Source organism: Dendropsophus ebraccatus, chromosome 8 (genome assembly GCF_027789765.1).
Source record: "Dendropsophus ebraccatus isolate aDenEbr1 chromosome 8, aDenEbr1.pat, whole genome shotgun sequence".
Taxonomy (NCBI): Eukaryota; Metazoa; Chordata; class Amphibia; order Anura; family Hylidae; genus Dendropsophus; species Dendropsophus ebraccatus.
In genome coordinates this window covers 3,307,049-3,321,129 of record NC_091461.1, presented here as the reverse complement: position 1 = coordinate 3,321,129, position 14,081 = coordinate 3,307,049, and the positions used below count along the sequence as shown (strand labels likewise).

The 14,081-nt window shown below is 47.2% G+C and overlaps 1 protein-coding gene and 1 pseudogene across 1 annotated transcript; both read right to left on the bottom strand.

The window, feature by feature from the left end:
* LOC138799061 (zinc finger protein 585A-like) overlaps nucleotides 1-14,081 on the bottom strand; it is a 178,240-nt pseudogene that overhangs the window by 59,929 nt on the left and 104,230 nt on the right.
* On the bottom strand, nucleotides 3,874-8,944 carry LOC138798978 (oocyte zinc finger protein XlCOF22-like). Its single transcript, XM_069979629.1, has 5 exons — nucleotides 8,394-8,944; nucleotides 7,651-8,047; nucleotides 7,434-7,531; nucleotides 5,834-5,963; nucleotides 3,874-5,193 (listed from the first exon to the last, which is right to left on the bottom strand). The coding sequence occupies exons 2-5, from the start codon at nucleotides 7,733-7,735 to the stop codon at nucleotides 4,046-4,048; spliced, it is 1,461 nt and encodes a 486-aa protein (XP_069835730.1). The 5' UTR covers nucleotides 7,736-8,047; nucleotides 8,394-8,944; the 3' UTR covers nucleotides 3,874-4,045.

Genomic DNA, 14,081 nt, shown 5'->3' with positions numbered 1-14,081 from the left:
TCAGATACCTGCACGCGGTACATGGGGCAGTGTGGCTTGATCAATTCACATACAGAATTCTGATGTTTTTTATGCAGCCGAGAGGTACTAGTATCAGCCATAGGTGTGAGGTGCAGCACTCTTTTTCTTCCCTGAACCGTATTTTGTTTCTCTCTTTTCTCCGTGTTTTGCACTCCTCCTGGTGAGACCCACATGACCGCAATTAGCAGGAGACACCTGAGTGCTCATGGTTTTAATCCCTCCTGTCTGTCCCATTCTGTCTTTGATAGCTATGGTGAGTGCAATACCTTATCCAGACTTGTGCTGTTTGGGGGCAGCTTCCTCCGCCGGTGGTGCTGGCTGGGTTTTGGTGTGGCAATTTTGGGTCTGGACCTGTGGCATGGGGGTTGCAGGGCCGTTCCATGGCCTCCCTTCCCTGACTGTGCACGCCCGCGGGGGGTGGTCGCTGACCGGCACAGTGTGGACTTAGTGTAGGGACCCATGTGTATCAGATACCTGCACGCGGTACATGGGGCAGTGTGGCTTGATCAATTCACATACAGAATTCTGATGTTTTTTATGCAGCCGAGAGGTACTAGTATCAGCCATAGGTGTGAGGTGCAGCACTCTTTTTCTTCCCTGAACCGTATTTTGTTTCTCTCTTTTCTCCGTGTTTTGCACTCCTCCTGGTGAGACCCACATGACCGCAATTAGCAGGAGACACCTGAGTGCTCATGGTTTTAATCCCTCCTGTCTGTCCCATTCTGTCTTTGATAGCTATGGTGAGTGCAATACCTTATCCAGACTTGTGCTGTTTGGGGGCAGCTTCCTCCGCCGGTGGTGCTGGCTGGGTTTTGGTGTGGCAATTTTGGGTCTGGACCTGTGGCATGGGGGTTGCAGGGCCGTTCCATGGCCTCCCTTCCCTGACTGTGCACGCCCGCGGGGGGTGGTCGCTGACCGGCACAGTGTGGACTTAGTGTAGGGACCCATGTGTATCAGATACCTGCACGCGGTACATGGGGCAGTGTGGCTTGATCAATTCACATACAGAATTCTGATGTTTTTTATGCAGCCGAGAGGTACTAGTATCAGCCATAGGTGTGAGGTGCAGCACTCTTTTTCTTCCCTGAACCGTAGTCCCATAGTATAGTAATAGTACCATAGTATAGTATAGTAATAGTCCCCTAGTATAGTAATAGTCCCATAGTATAGTAATAGTCCCATAGTATAGTAATAGTCCTATAGTATAGTAATAGTCCCATAGTATAGTAATAGTCCCATAGTATAGTAATAGTCCTATAGTAATAGTAATAGCCCCATAGTATAGTAATAGTCCCATAGTATAGTAATAGTCCCATAGTATAGTAATAGTCCTATAGTATAGTAATAGTCCCATAGTATAGTAATAGTCCTCTGTAATAGTCCCACAGTATAGTAATAGTCCCACAGTATAGTAATAGTCCCCTAGTATAGTAATAGTCCCACAGTAGAGTAAAAGTCCCATAGTAATAGTCATAGTCCCACAGTATAGTAATAGTCCTATAGTATAGTAATAGTCCCATAGTAATAGTCCCATAGTATAGTAATAGTACCACAGTATAGTAATAGTCCTATAGTATAGTAATAGTCCCATAGTAATAGTCCCCTAGTATAGTAATAGTCCCATAGTAATAGTCCCATAGTACAGTAATAGTCCCATAGTATAGTAATAGTCCTATAGTATAGTAATAGTCCCCTAGTATAGTAATAGTCCCATAGGATAGTAATAGTCCCCTAGTATAGTAATAGTCCCATAGTAATAGTCCCATAGTATAGTAGTAGTCCCCTAGTATAGTAATAGTCCCCTAGTATAGTAATAGTCCTATAGTATAGTAATAGTCCCATAGTAATAGTCCCCTAGTATAATAGTCCCCTAGTATAGTAGTCCCTTAGTATAGTAATAGTCTTCTAGTATAGTAATAGTCCTATAGTAATAGTCCCCTAGTATAGTAATAGTCCTATAGTATAGTAATAGTCCCATAGTATAGTAATAGTACCAGAGTATAGTAATAGTCCTATAGTATAGTAATAGTCCCATATTAATAGTCCCCTAGTATAGTAATAGTCCCATAGTATAGTAATAGTCCCCTAGTATATTAGTAGTCTCCTAGTATAGTAATAGTCCCCTAGTATAGTAATAGTCCTATAGTATAGTAATAGTCCCATAGTATAGTAATAGTCTCCTACTATAGTAGTAGTCCCCTAGTATAGTAATAGTCCCCTAGTATAGTAATAGTCCTATAGTATAGTAATAGTCCCCTAGTATAGTAATAGTCCCATAGTAATAGTCCCCTAGTATAGTAATAGTCCCATAGTAATAGTCCCCTAGTATAGTAATAGTCCTATAGTATAGTAATAGTCCCATAGTAATAGTCCTATAGTATAGTAATAGTCCCATAGTATAGTAATAGTCCCCTAGTATAGTAGTCCCCTAGTATAGTAATAGTCATATAGTATAGTAATAGTCCCATAGTAATAGTCCCCTAGTATAGTAATAGTCCTATAGTAATAGTTATAGTCCCATAGTAATAGTCCCATAGTATAGTAATAGTCCTATAGTATAGTAATAGTCCCATAGTATAGTAATAGTCCCCTAGTATAGTAATAGTCCTATAGTATAGTAATAGTCCCATAGTATAGTTATAGTCCCCTAGTATAGTATTAGTCCTATAGTATAGTAATAGTCCTATAGTAATAGTTATAGTCCCATAGTAATAGTCCCCTAGTATAGTAATAGTCCTATAGTAATAGTCCCATAGTATAGTAATAGTCCCCTAGTATAGTAATAGTCCTATAGTATAGTAATAGTCCCCTAGTATAGTAATAGTCCTATAGTATAGTAATAGTCCCATAGTAATAGTCCCCTAGTATAGTAATAGTCCCATAGTATAGTAATAGTCCTATAGTATAGTAATAGTCCCATAGTAATAGTAATAGTCCCCTAGTATAGTAATAGTCCTATAGTATAGTAATAGTCCTATAGTAATAGTTATAGTCCCATAGTAATAGTCCCCTAGTATAGTAATAGTCCTATAGTATAGTAATAGTCCCCTAGTATAGTAATAGTCCCATAGTATAGTAATAGTCCTATAGTATAGTAATAGTCCCATAGTAATAGTAATAGTCCCCTAGTATAGTAATAGTCCCCTAGTATAGTAATAGTCCTATAGTATAGTAATAGTCCCACAGTATAGTAATAGTCCCATAGTATAGTAATAGTCCTATAGTATAGTAATAGTCCCATAGTATAGTAATAGTCCTATAGTATAGTAATAGTCCCCTAGTATAGTAATAGTCCTATAGTAATAGTCCTATAGTATAGTAATAGTCCCCTAGTATAGTAATAGTCCTATAGTAATAGTTATAGTCCCCTAGTATAGTAATAGTCCTATAGTATAGTAATAGTCCCCTAGTATAGTAATAGTCCTATAGTATAGTAATAGTCCCCTAGTATAGTAATAGTCCCATAGTATAGTAATAGTCCCCTAGTATAGTAATAGTCCTATAGTAATAGTCCCCTAGTATAGTAATAGTCCTATAGTATAGTAATAGTCCCCTAGTATAGTAATAGTCCTATAGTAATAGTTATAGTCCCATAGTATAGTAATAGTCCTATAGTATAGTAATAGTCCCCTAGTATAGTAATAGTCCTATAGTAATAGTTATAGTTCCATAGTAGTATTCCTCAACGAGTTTTCAGCCGTTTCCCTCGTCCCTAATTACATCCATTAAATTACAGACAAAAATAACGATGTAACTAAAGCGTCCAACTGTGTAAATCATAGATAACAAGGTAAAAAAAAAAATCTACAAATACAAATGCAAATGCAAATTTATTACAAAACAAAATCCCAAAGTATAAAATAATAATCCCGTCTGTACAATCAGTCTCCGGAACGGCCAGAAAGCAAACGTGTAAAGTACAGTAAATAGTTCTGGGCCTCAAGGGGTTAATCACTGAAACCCTTAAACCCAGGCATGAAAATCGGCCTCCCGTGTGGGCTCTCTGATGTTTATCAAGAAATTGTCAGGTAAAACATTTCTCACAATCTTGAAGTGGTAACAGCTTCTGTCCTTTGTGAACTTTCAGATGTATAATAAGGCCTGACTGGTGAGTAAAACATTTCCCACATTCCGTACATGAAAATGGCTTCTCTCCTGTGTGGATTCTCTGATGAATGATAAGACGTGATTTTGCGATAAAACATTTCCCACATTCTAAACATGAAAATGGCTTCTCCCCTGTGTGGATCCTCTGGTGAAGAGTAAGATCTGATTTATGTGTAAAACGTTTCCCACATTCCACACATGGAAATGGTCTCTCCCCTGTGTGACTTCTATAATGTTTGACCTGATTTGATTTTTGGGTAAAAGATTTTCCACATTCTGGACATGAAAATGGCTTCTCTCCTGTGTGAATTTTATGATGCTCAACTAAATCACGTTTCTGGACAAAACATTTCTCACATTCAGAACATGAAAATGGCTTCTCTCCTGTGTGAACCTTATGATGTGCAACTAGGCCATGTTTCTTGGTAAAACATTTTCCACACTCAGAACACGAAAACTGCTTTTCCCCTGTGTGAATTTTCTTGTGTTGTATTAGAGTTGAATTCTTAGTAAAACATTTCTTACATTCAGAGCATGAAAATGGCTTCTCCCCTGTATGAATTCTCTGATGTTCTACTAGAGTTGATTTTTTGGTAAAACATTTCTCACATAGCAAACATGAAAACAGCCTCTCCCCTTTGTGAATTTTCTCGTGTTGAATTAGATTTGAACTCTTTGTGAAACATTTCCCACATTCTAAACATGAATATGGCTTTTCTCCTGTGTGAGTTCTCTCATGATGTACTAGAGTCGATTTATTGATAAAACATTTCCCACACTCCAAACATGAAAATGGGCTCTCCCCTGTATGAATCTTATAATGCTTATCTAGAATACATTTCTGAACAAAGCATTTCCCACATTCAGGACATGAAAATGGCTTCTCTCCTGTGTGGATTCTCTGATGTTGTATTACATTTGATTTAGTGGTGAAACATTTCCCACCCTCTGAGCAGGCATATGGCTTCTCTCCTGTCTGAATTCTCTCATGTTCCACCAGATGTGTTTTCTTTATAAAATCTTGTTGGTCAAAGTCTGTGGATGAAAAAAGACTCGGGCCCAAGTCTAGAGAAAAAGTAAAATAGGTTTAATTTTTATTATTTCAGCATCAAGAACGATTTTTGATGAATAAGGGAAGGAGCAAGGGGGGTCAGGGGGGGTCGGGGGGGGGGGGGGGGTCGGGGGTCAGGACATCAACAAACAGCAGGAAGTGTTGCAGACTGTGGTTCTAGGCTGCACCCTCTATACGCTGGAGTAGGCAGATTACTGGTGGGATGCAGACCTCCATGATGGGTTATAGAGCTGGGAGAAGCGCTCGGTGAAGCACTTCACTTTCCGGCTTCTCTTGTAGGAGACATAGAGAGTGGCGAGCTGGGGAAGTGTATGAACCATTCAGATGTAACGCGAGGGGTCCGATCTCCCCAACACTTAACAATGTCATCGTATATGACTGAAAACGCAGGCCGCAGGGTTCACTCCTGGTAACATCCGGACTCCTCCGCTATTCGGTGACCTCCAGGACTACTGGGTGATCGATATCCTTGGTGGATTTAGAGATCTAGAAGTGTGTGTGTGTGTGTGGGGGGGGGGGGGGGTAGAATTTCCTCTAATCCCCTCCATCACACAGAGATCCTGTAATCTATAGCTAGAGACTGATGGAGGGGGGAGGAGAGTCGGAGTCCTCCCGCTATTCACTATAACTTACCTGGGGTAATAATATCAGTAGGGACGTCCTCTTCCTTACGCAGCCGATTACTCCGCACATCCAGCTCTTCTTCTTCCTCCTCAATAACTTCAATTTTAAGGTCTAAAAGATTTTCATCCTGATCCAACATCTAAACCAAATAATAAACTATAATCACCGACATTTAAAGAAACATAATGACACAAAACCTCCATGACAGCCCCGGCCAAGAGGTCGTCCTCCTCTGAGCAGGCTGCGGCAGGAAGAGACCCCCACCCTGAAAGGCCCTATGGGAAATCTTACAGCAAACACCCTTCTCCATCCCTCAAGAGCCGTCTGCCATTACACATCCTCTCCATCTCCCTGCTCCTCCTGCAGGACAGTGTCATCTCCCCTCCATCTCCCTGCTCCTCCTGCAGGACAGTGTCATCTCCCCTCCTCCTCCTGCAGGACAGTGTCATCTCCCCCTCCATCTACCTGCTCCTCCTACAGGACAGTGTCATCTCCCCCTCCATCTACCTGCTCCTCCTGCAGGACAGTGTCATCTCCCCCTCCTGCAGGACAGTGTCATCTCCTCCTCCTCCATCTACCTGCTCCTCCTGCAGGACAGTGTCACCTCCCCCTCCATCTCCCTGCTCCTCCTGCAGGACAGTGTCATCTCCCCCTCCATCTCTCTGCTCCTCCTGCAGGACAGTGTCATCTACCCCTCCATCTACCTGCTCCTCCTGCAGGACAGTGTCATCTCCCCCTCCATCTACCTGCTCCTCCTGCAGGACAGTGTCATCTCCCCCTCCATCTACCTGCTCCTCCTGCAGGACAGTGTCATCTCCCCCTCCATCTCTCTGCTCCTCCTGCAGGACAGTGTCATCTCCTCCTCCATCTACCTGCTCCTCCTGCAGGACAGTGTCATCTCCCCCTCCATCTACCTGCTCCTCCTGCAGGACAGTGTCACCTCCCCCTCCATCTACCTGCAGGACAGTGTCATCTCCCCCTCCATCTACCTGCAGGACAGTGTCATCTCCCCCTCCATCTCTCTGCTCCTCCTGCAGGACAGTGTCATCTACCCCTCCATCTACCTGCTCCTCCTGCAGGACAGTGTCACCTCCCCCTCCATCTCCCTGCTCCTCCTGCAGGACAGTGTCATCTCCCCCTCCATCTACCTGCTCCTCCTGCAGGACAGTGTCATCTCCCCCTCCATCTCTCTGCTCCTCCTGCAGGACAGTGTCATCTCCTCCTCCATCTACCTGCTCCTCCTGCAGGACAGTGTCATCTCCTCCTCCATCTACCTGCTCCTCCTGCAGGACAGTGTCATCTCCCCCTCCATCTACCTGCTCCTCCTCCAGGACAGTGTCATCTCCCCCTCCATCTACCTGCTCCTCCTGCAGGACAGTGTCATCTACCCCTCCATCTACCTGCTCCTCCTGCAGGACAGTGTCATCTCCCCCTCCATCTACCTGCTCCTCCTGCAGGACAGTGTCATCTCCCCTCCATCTACCTGCTCCTCCTGCAGGACAGTGTCATCTCCCCCTCCATCTACCTGCTCCTCCTGCAGGACAGTGTCATCTCCCCCTCCATCTCCCTGCTCCTCCTGCAGGACAGTGTCATCTCCCCCTCCATCTACCTGCTCCTCCTGCAGGACAGTGTCATCTCCTCCCGGACAGTCCTGGGGATCCAGAGGAGCGGGACATCTCTCTGGTGGATTCCTCTTACTGGATCCATCTGTAGGAGACACACACAGTGACTGAATACATTGTGTATATGTGATGAGCAGATGATGGGGGGTCTAGGGGACCCCAATACTGCTCTCTCCTTTACCATCAATGAGAGTCTCCTCTTACCCGGTGATGTGAGGGGCCGGTGGTCCTCCATCATGGCCTCCTGGTACAGATCCTTGTGTCCTTCTACATACTCCCACTCCTCCATGGAGAAATAGACGGCCACATCCTGACACCTTATAGGAACCTGACACACACAATGATCCAGTCATCATCCAGACCCATCATCCCTTGTGTTCCTGGATGATGTCCCAGCATTCCCAGCAGCATTGCTCACCTCTCCAGTCAGCAGCTCCATCATCTTGTGGGTGAGTTCTAGGATCTTCTGCTCATTGTTCCTCTCAGGTATCAGTGAGGGAGGTGGAGGCTCCGTGATGGGGCCCCGGGCCCTGCTCCATCCTCCTGACCTGCTGCTGGGGGCCACACACTCTCCACATGTCTTCTTCACTACTGTGTAATCCTGAGGATGGAGAGACCTGATAAATATCACTATATACAGAGCCCCCACCTCTCCGCCCATGTCCTGTATTATTACTAGAGAGAAGAGGGAGGTCATGTGACCCATCCCCCAGAATCCCTCACCTCTCCGCTCATGTCCTGTATTATTACTAGAGAGAAGGGAGGTCATGTGACCCATCCCCCAGAATCCCTCACCTCTCCGCTCATGTCCTGTATTATTACTAGAGAGAAGAGGGAGGTCATGTGACCCATCCCCCAGAATCCCTCACCTCTCCAGGTCATGTGACCCATCCCCCAGAATCCCTCACTTCTCCAGGTCATGTGACCCATCCCCCAGAATCCCTCACCTCTCCGGTCAGCAGGTAGATGATCTCCAGGGTGAGGTGTAATATGGAGGTCTCTCTTCTTTCTTGCTCCATCCTTGGTGGATCCGGCAGGTAGAGGAGCAATCTCTTACACTGTAGGGAGCTGAATGGGAGGAAGGATCAGTAACCTCCTCATTCTGCAGAGGAGAGAAACTTCCAGACACTTTAATGTGGAGAATGAGAAATGAAGCAGAAAGTAAGATGTGGCTGCTGTAATCTGCAGCTTCCTGGCTGTATATACAGAGCGGTGACTATAGAAGAAGGAAGCTATGTATATAGTGAGGTGTAATGGAGCCGCCCATCCCCCAACCAGGACCTTATACATCACGTGTTACATGGTAGATGCTATTTCCAAGTGAATCTATGTACCCTTGATGACATCACGGTCATGTGACTTATGTGGGAGGAGCTTATGGTTTCCCGGCCTTTCTAGCAGTAGTGAGGAAGCAGCCGGTCAGGGTCAGTCAGGATTGTCTTGCTGCAGGGTCTGTGGATTTAGCACACTCACAGTGAGTCCGCTATTTCCAAGTGAGGGAATGGACAAGGTATGTAGATTCACTTGGATTTATACGCGACCTACATGCTAGATGCTATTTCCATACTGGTGTCCGAAGGACCTGTGTGATGTCACCATCATGTGACCGGTCACATGGGAGGGGGAGGAGTCAGCTGGAGGCTGCACCGTACACTGTATATACACACGCCTCTGCACCGTACACTGTATATACACACCGCTCTGCACCGTACACTGTATATACACACCGCTCTGCACCGTACACTGTATATACACACGCCTCTGCACCGTACACTGTATATACACACCGCTCTGCACCGTACACTGTATATACACACGCCTCTGCACCGTACACTGTATATACACACCGCTCTGCACCGTACACTGTATATACACACCGCTCTGCACCGTACACTGTATACACACACGGCTCTGCACCGTACACTATATACACACTCGGCTCTGCACCATACACTGTATATACACACTCGGCTCTGCACCGTACACTGTATACACACACCGCTATGCACCGTACACTGTATACACACTCGGCTCTGCACCATACACTGTATACACACTCGGCTCTGCACCATACACTGTATATGCACACTCGGCTCTGCACCATACACTGTATATGCACACTCGGCTCTGCACCATACACTGTATATACACTCGGCTCTGCACCATACACTGTATATACACTCGGCTCTGCACCATACACTGTATACACACATAGCTCCGCACTGTACTCTGTATACACACTCGGCTCTGCACCATACACTGTATATGCACACTCGGCTCTGCACCATACACTGTATACACACACAGCTCTGCACTGTAATTTGTGTAGATGTTGCTGGCACAGACAGAAGGTGTGATGGAGGGGTCTCCTGTGTCTGGTTCCAGGTGTGGAGTTTAGAGTCCATTTTATCTGTGTTATATTCTTAAATAACAATGTTACTATCTTTTTTCTATGGGAATTGTTATTTTATGCTCTTTACCTTAATTCATGGACTGGACTGGGAGTCTTCGCCAATAGATAACAGCTAGGGAGGATGGAGACTGACACCATGACTTCTTATGTAGGATGTGTGAACACCCGTGCTGTCCCCCCCTCCTTCTCCCAAGGCAGGAGACACAGGACGGGGGACACGGGGCAGGAGACACAGGACGGGGGAGCAGGGGGCAGGAGACACAGGACGGGGGAGCACGGGGCAGGAGACACAGGACGGGGGAGCACGGGGCAGGAGACACAGGACGGGGGAGCACGGGGCAGGAGACACAGGACGGGGGAGCACGGGGCAGGAGACACAGGACGGGGGAGCACGGGGCAGGAGACACAGGACGGGGGAGCACGGGGCAGGAGACACAGGACGGGGGAGCACGGGGCAGGAGACACAGGACGGGGGAGCACGGGGCAGGAGACACAGGACGGGGGAGCACGGGGCAGGAGACACAGGACGGGGGAGCACGGGGCAAGAGACACAGGACAGGGCAGGGATTCAATTAAGAGCGGTTACGGATACATCAGTCTTGGTAAATCCCCCTTGTAGTAGGGGCGTCTGGCAGGGACCATAGCTGAGCTGTGATCAGTGTTTCCCTCCAGCTCCTGCAAAACTACAACTCGCATGTCAGGACCAGTCACACCAAACACACAGAGACAGTGAGCCCTGAGCTCAGCCCCTCCCACTGTCCCTACCTAATTGCCGCAATCTGCCCTAAAATGGCAGCGGACAACTTGGCGGCGATCCCTGGCCTGGATACGTGAAACAGTAGACAAGACAAAACGAACAAACACAATAAGAATGGTCGACAGTCCGGGTCACAACAATCAGGCAACGCAGTACAAAAACACAATCCAAAAAGCACGGTCAATAAATAGGCAATATGATCAGGGGCAGGCAGCAAGCAAGGGAGGTCAAAAGAAACTAAGCAGGAGTCAGGAGAAACCAGAACACAGAACATACAAGCAGGCAGAGACTAAGTCAATAACCGGCCAGGCACAGGCAGAAGCTGAAATCTTAAATAGAAGACCAGGAACCAAGTCCAGAAGATGATTGGAGGGACCAGCTGTCAATCACTGAGGCAAAGGCAGGTTAACTGTTACATGACCAGAGGAAACTTTGCAGCACAGACACGGGTGGGGCAGGGAAAACAATTAGCAGACCAGAAAAAATAAGACACAGTTCAGACAGGGCAAAAACAAGGCAAACAAAGCACAGAATAAATGGAAGATTATGGCTAAAATCGCAGTCTCGGTCGTACCTTACGCACCGAGGACTGCGCCAAAGTTCCATTCATGACATCGCAGCATGCCTGGACACCGGCTGTCGGCCTCCGCTTACATGTGACATCTCCTCAGCTCTTCTGCATTGTGATTGCTGTATCTCCACCATGTCGGATTTGCCTTAGAAATAGATCCCATCCCCTCTCCCATAGATCCCATTCCCTCTCCCATAGATTCCATCCCCTCTCCCATAGATTCCATCCCCTCTCCCATAGATCCCGTTCCCTCACCCATAGATCCCGTTCCCTCTCCCATAGATCCCGTTCCCTCTCCCATAGATCCCATTCCCTCTCCCTTAGATCCCATTCCCTCTCCCTTAGATCCCATCCCCTCTCCCTTAGATCCCATCCCCTCTCCCGTAGATCCCATTCCCTCTCTTCTCGTCGCTCTCAGCTTTTGATCCAGTGACAGAGGAAGAAGTCTCCAAGCTCCTCTCCTCCTCTCGCCCCACCACCTGCCCTAGTGACCCTATTCCCTCCCACCTCCTCCAGTCCCTCTCTCCTGCTGTCACTACTCACCTCAATAAAATATTCATCCTCTCCTCTGGGATCTTTCCCTCCACATTCAAACACTCAATTATACCCCACTGCTGAAAAACCATCTCTAGACCCATCATGTGCAGCCAACTATCGACCTGTCTCCAATCTCCCCTTCATCTCTAAGCTCCTGGAACGTCTTGTCTATTCTCGCCTAACTCGCTATCTCTCTGATAACTCTCTTCTTAACCCTCTACACTCCGGCTTCCGATCCCTTCACTCCACTGAAACTGCTCTTACCAAGGTGTCAAACGACCTGCTGAAGGCCAAGTCACAAGGAAACTCCTCCATGCTGATTCTCCTGGATCTCTCAGCAGCGTTTGACACTGTAGACCCCCAGCTCCTCCTCTCCATGCTCCGCTCTATCTGTAGTATGTGACACTGTAGACCCCCAGATCCTCCTCCTCTCCATGCTCGGCTCTATCTGTAGTATGTGACACTGTAGCCCCCCAGCTCCTCCTCTCCATGCTCCGCTCTATCTGTAGTATGTGACACTGTAGCCCCCCAGCTCCTCCTCTCCATGCTCCGCTCTATCTGTAGTATGTGACACTGTAGCCCCCCAGCTCCTCCTCTCCATGCTCCGCTCTATCTGTATGTGACACTGTAGCCCCCCAGCTCCTCCTCTCCATGCTCCGCTCTATCTGTAGTATGTGACACTGTAGCCCCCCAGCTCCTCCTCTCCATGCTCCGCTCTATCTGTAGTATGTGACACTGTAGCCCCCCAGCTCCTCCTCTCCATGCTCCGCTCTATCTGTAGTATGTGACACTGTAGCCCCCCAGCTCCTCCTCTCCATGCTCCGCTCTATCTGTATGTGACACTGTAGACCCCCAGCTCCTCCTCTCCATGCTCAGCTCTATCTGTAGTATCTGACACTGTAGACCCCCAGCTCCTCCTCTCCATGCTCCGCTCTATCTGTAGTATGTGACACTGTAGCCCCCCAGCTCCTCCTCTCCATGCTCCGCTCTATCTGTATGTGACACTGTAGACCACCAGCTCCTCCTCTCCATGCTCAGCTCTATCTGTAGTATCTGACACTGTAGACCCCCAGCTCCTCCTCTCCATGCTCCGCTCTATCTGTAGTATGTGACACTGTGGAACACCTGCTCCTACCTCTCCATGCTCCGCTCTCTGTAGTATGTGACACTGTAGCCCCCCAGCTCCTCCTCCCCATGCTCCGCTCTATCTGTAGTATATGACACCACAGACCACCAGCTCTGTCAGGTAGGGGGTCTGGGAAAACAAGACAAGTGCAGCCCTAGAACTGGCACCCACCCCAGCTTGCCCTACCTACTTGCCACAACAGATCTAAGTAGTTGCGGACAACTGGGCGGCGTTCCCTAACCTGGCAAAGTGAATACATGAAAAACAGAAACAAGACTAACAAACAAGCAAGGGAAAGTCAGAGGTCCGAGTCGGTAACAGCCGATCAGTATAGGTACAAAATCGTGATCCAAAGAATAGTCGAGGTCCAAGCCAAAAGGTCAGGTATCAGAAGTACAAAGTCAGAGTAATGCTAGGTCAAGATACACAGGAAGAACCAGGTTCTATCGCAGGCAAGACCACAGGGCTGATACTTATGGAGCCCGGAGTCCCAGCCCCAGACTTGATTGGGGCTGAGGCTCCAGGTCCTGTCTAGATACAGTCAGTCAACAATCAGTGAACACTCAAAACACCTATGCTGACCAGCCAGGGGAGTGAAACCCTGGCCTCTGCTACAACACAGAACAGCAGAGCAGAGTATGTGAAAAAACATAAAAAGAATTATGGCTGAATTGGACGCCGAGCCGAACGTATGGCCAGAGTCCTAACAGAACCCCCCTCTGAGGAGGGGCCTCCGGACCCTCACGAGGACCTCCAGGTCTGGTGGGATATTCATCATAAAATTTTTTAATCAAATCCGGGGCATGAAGATCCCGTGCAGTTACATATGTGCGCTCCTCTGGGCCGTAGCCCTTCCAGTGTACCAGATATTGTATGGTTCTGCGAACCCTTCTTGAGTCTAAAATTCTTTCTATTTCATACTCGAGTTCACCTTGGACTACAACTGGAAGGGGCAGAGGACTAGTAACTCTTGGAGGAATGTATTTCTTGATCAGGCTTTTATGAAATACTGGGTGAATTTTCAATGACTGAGGCAACTGTAATTTAAAAGATACAGGATTTATGATTTCCACTATAGGAAATGGACCAATGTACCTGGGGGGAAATTTGGCTGAAGGTACTCGGAGACGCAAGTTCTTTGTCGATAATCATACCCTTTCTCCCACCACATACTGGGGACCAGGACGGCGTCTGGGATTAGCATATTGTGTTTGTTTTTGCTGGTTAGAGT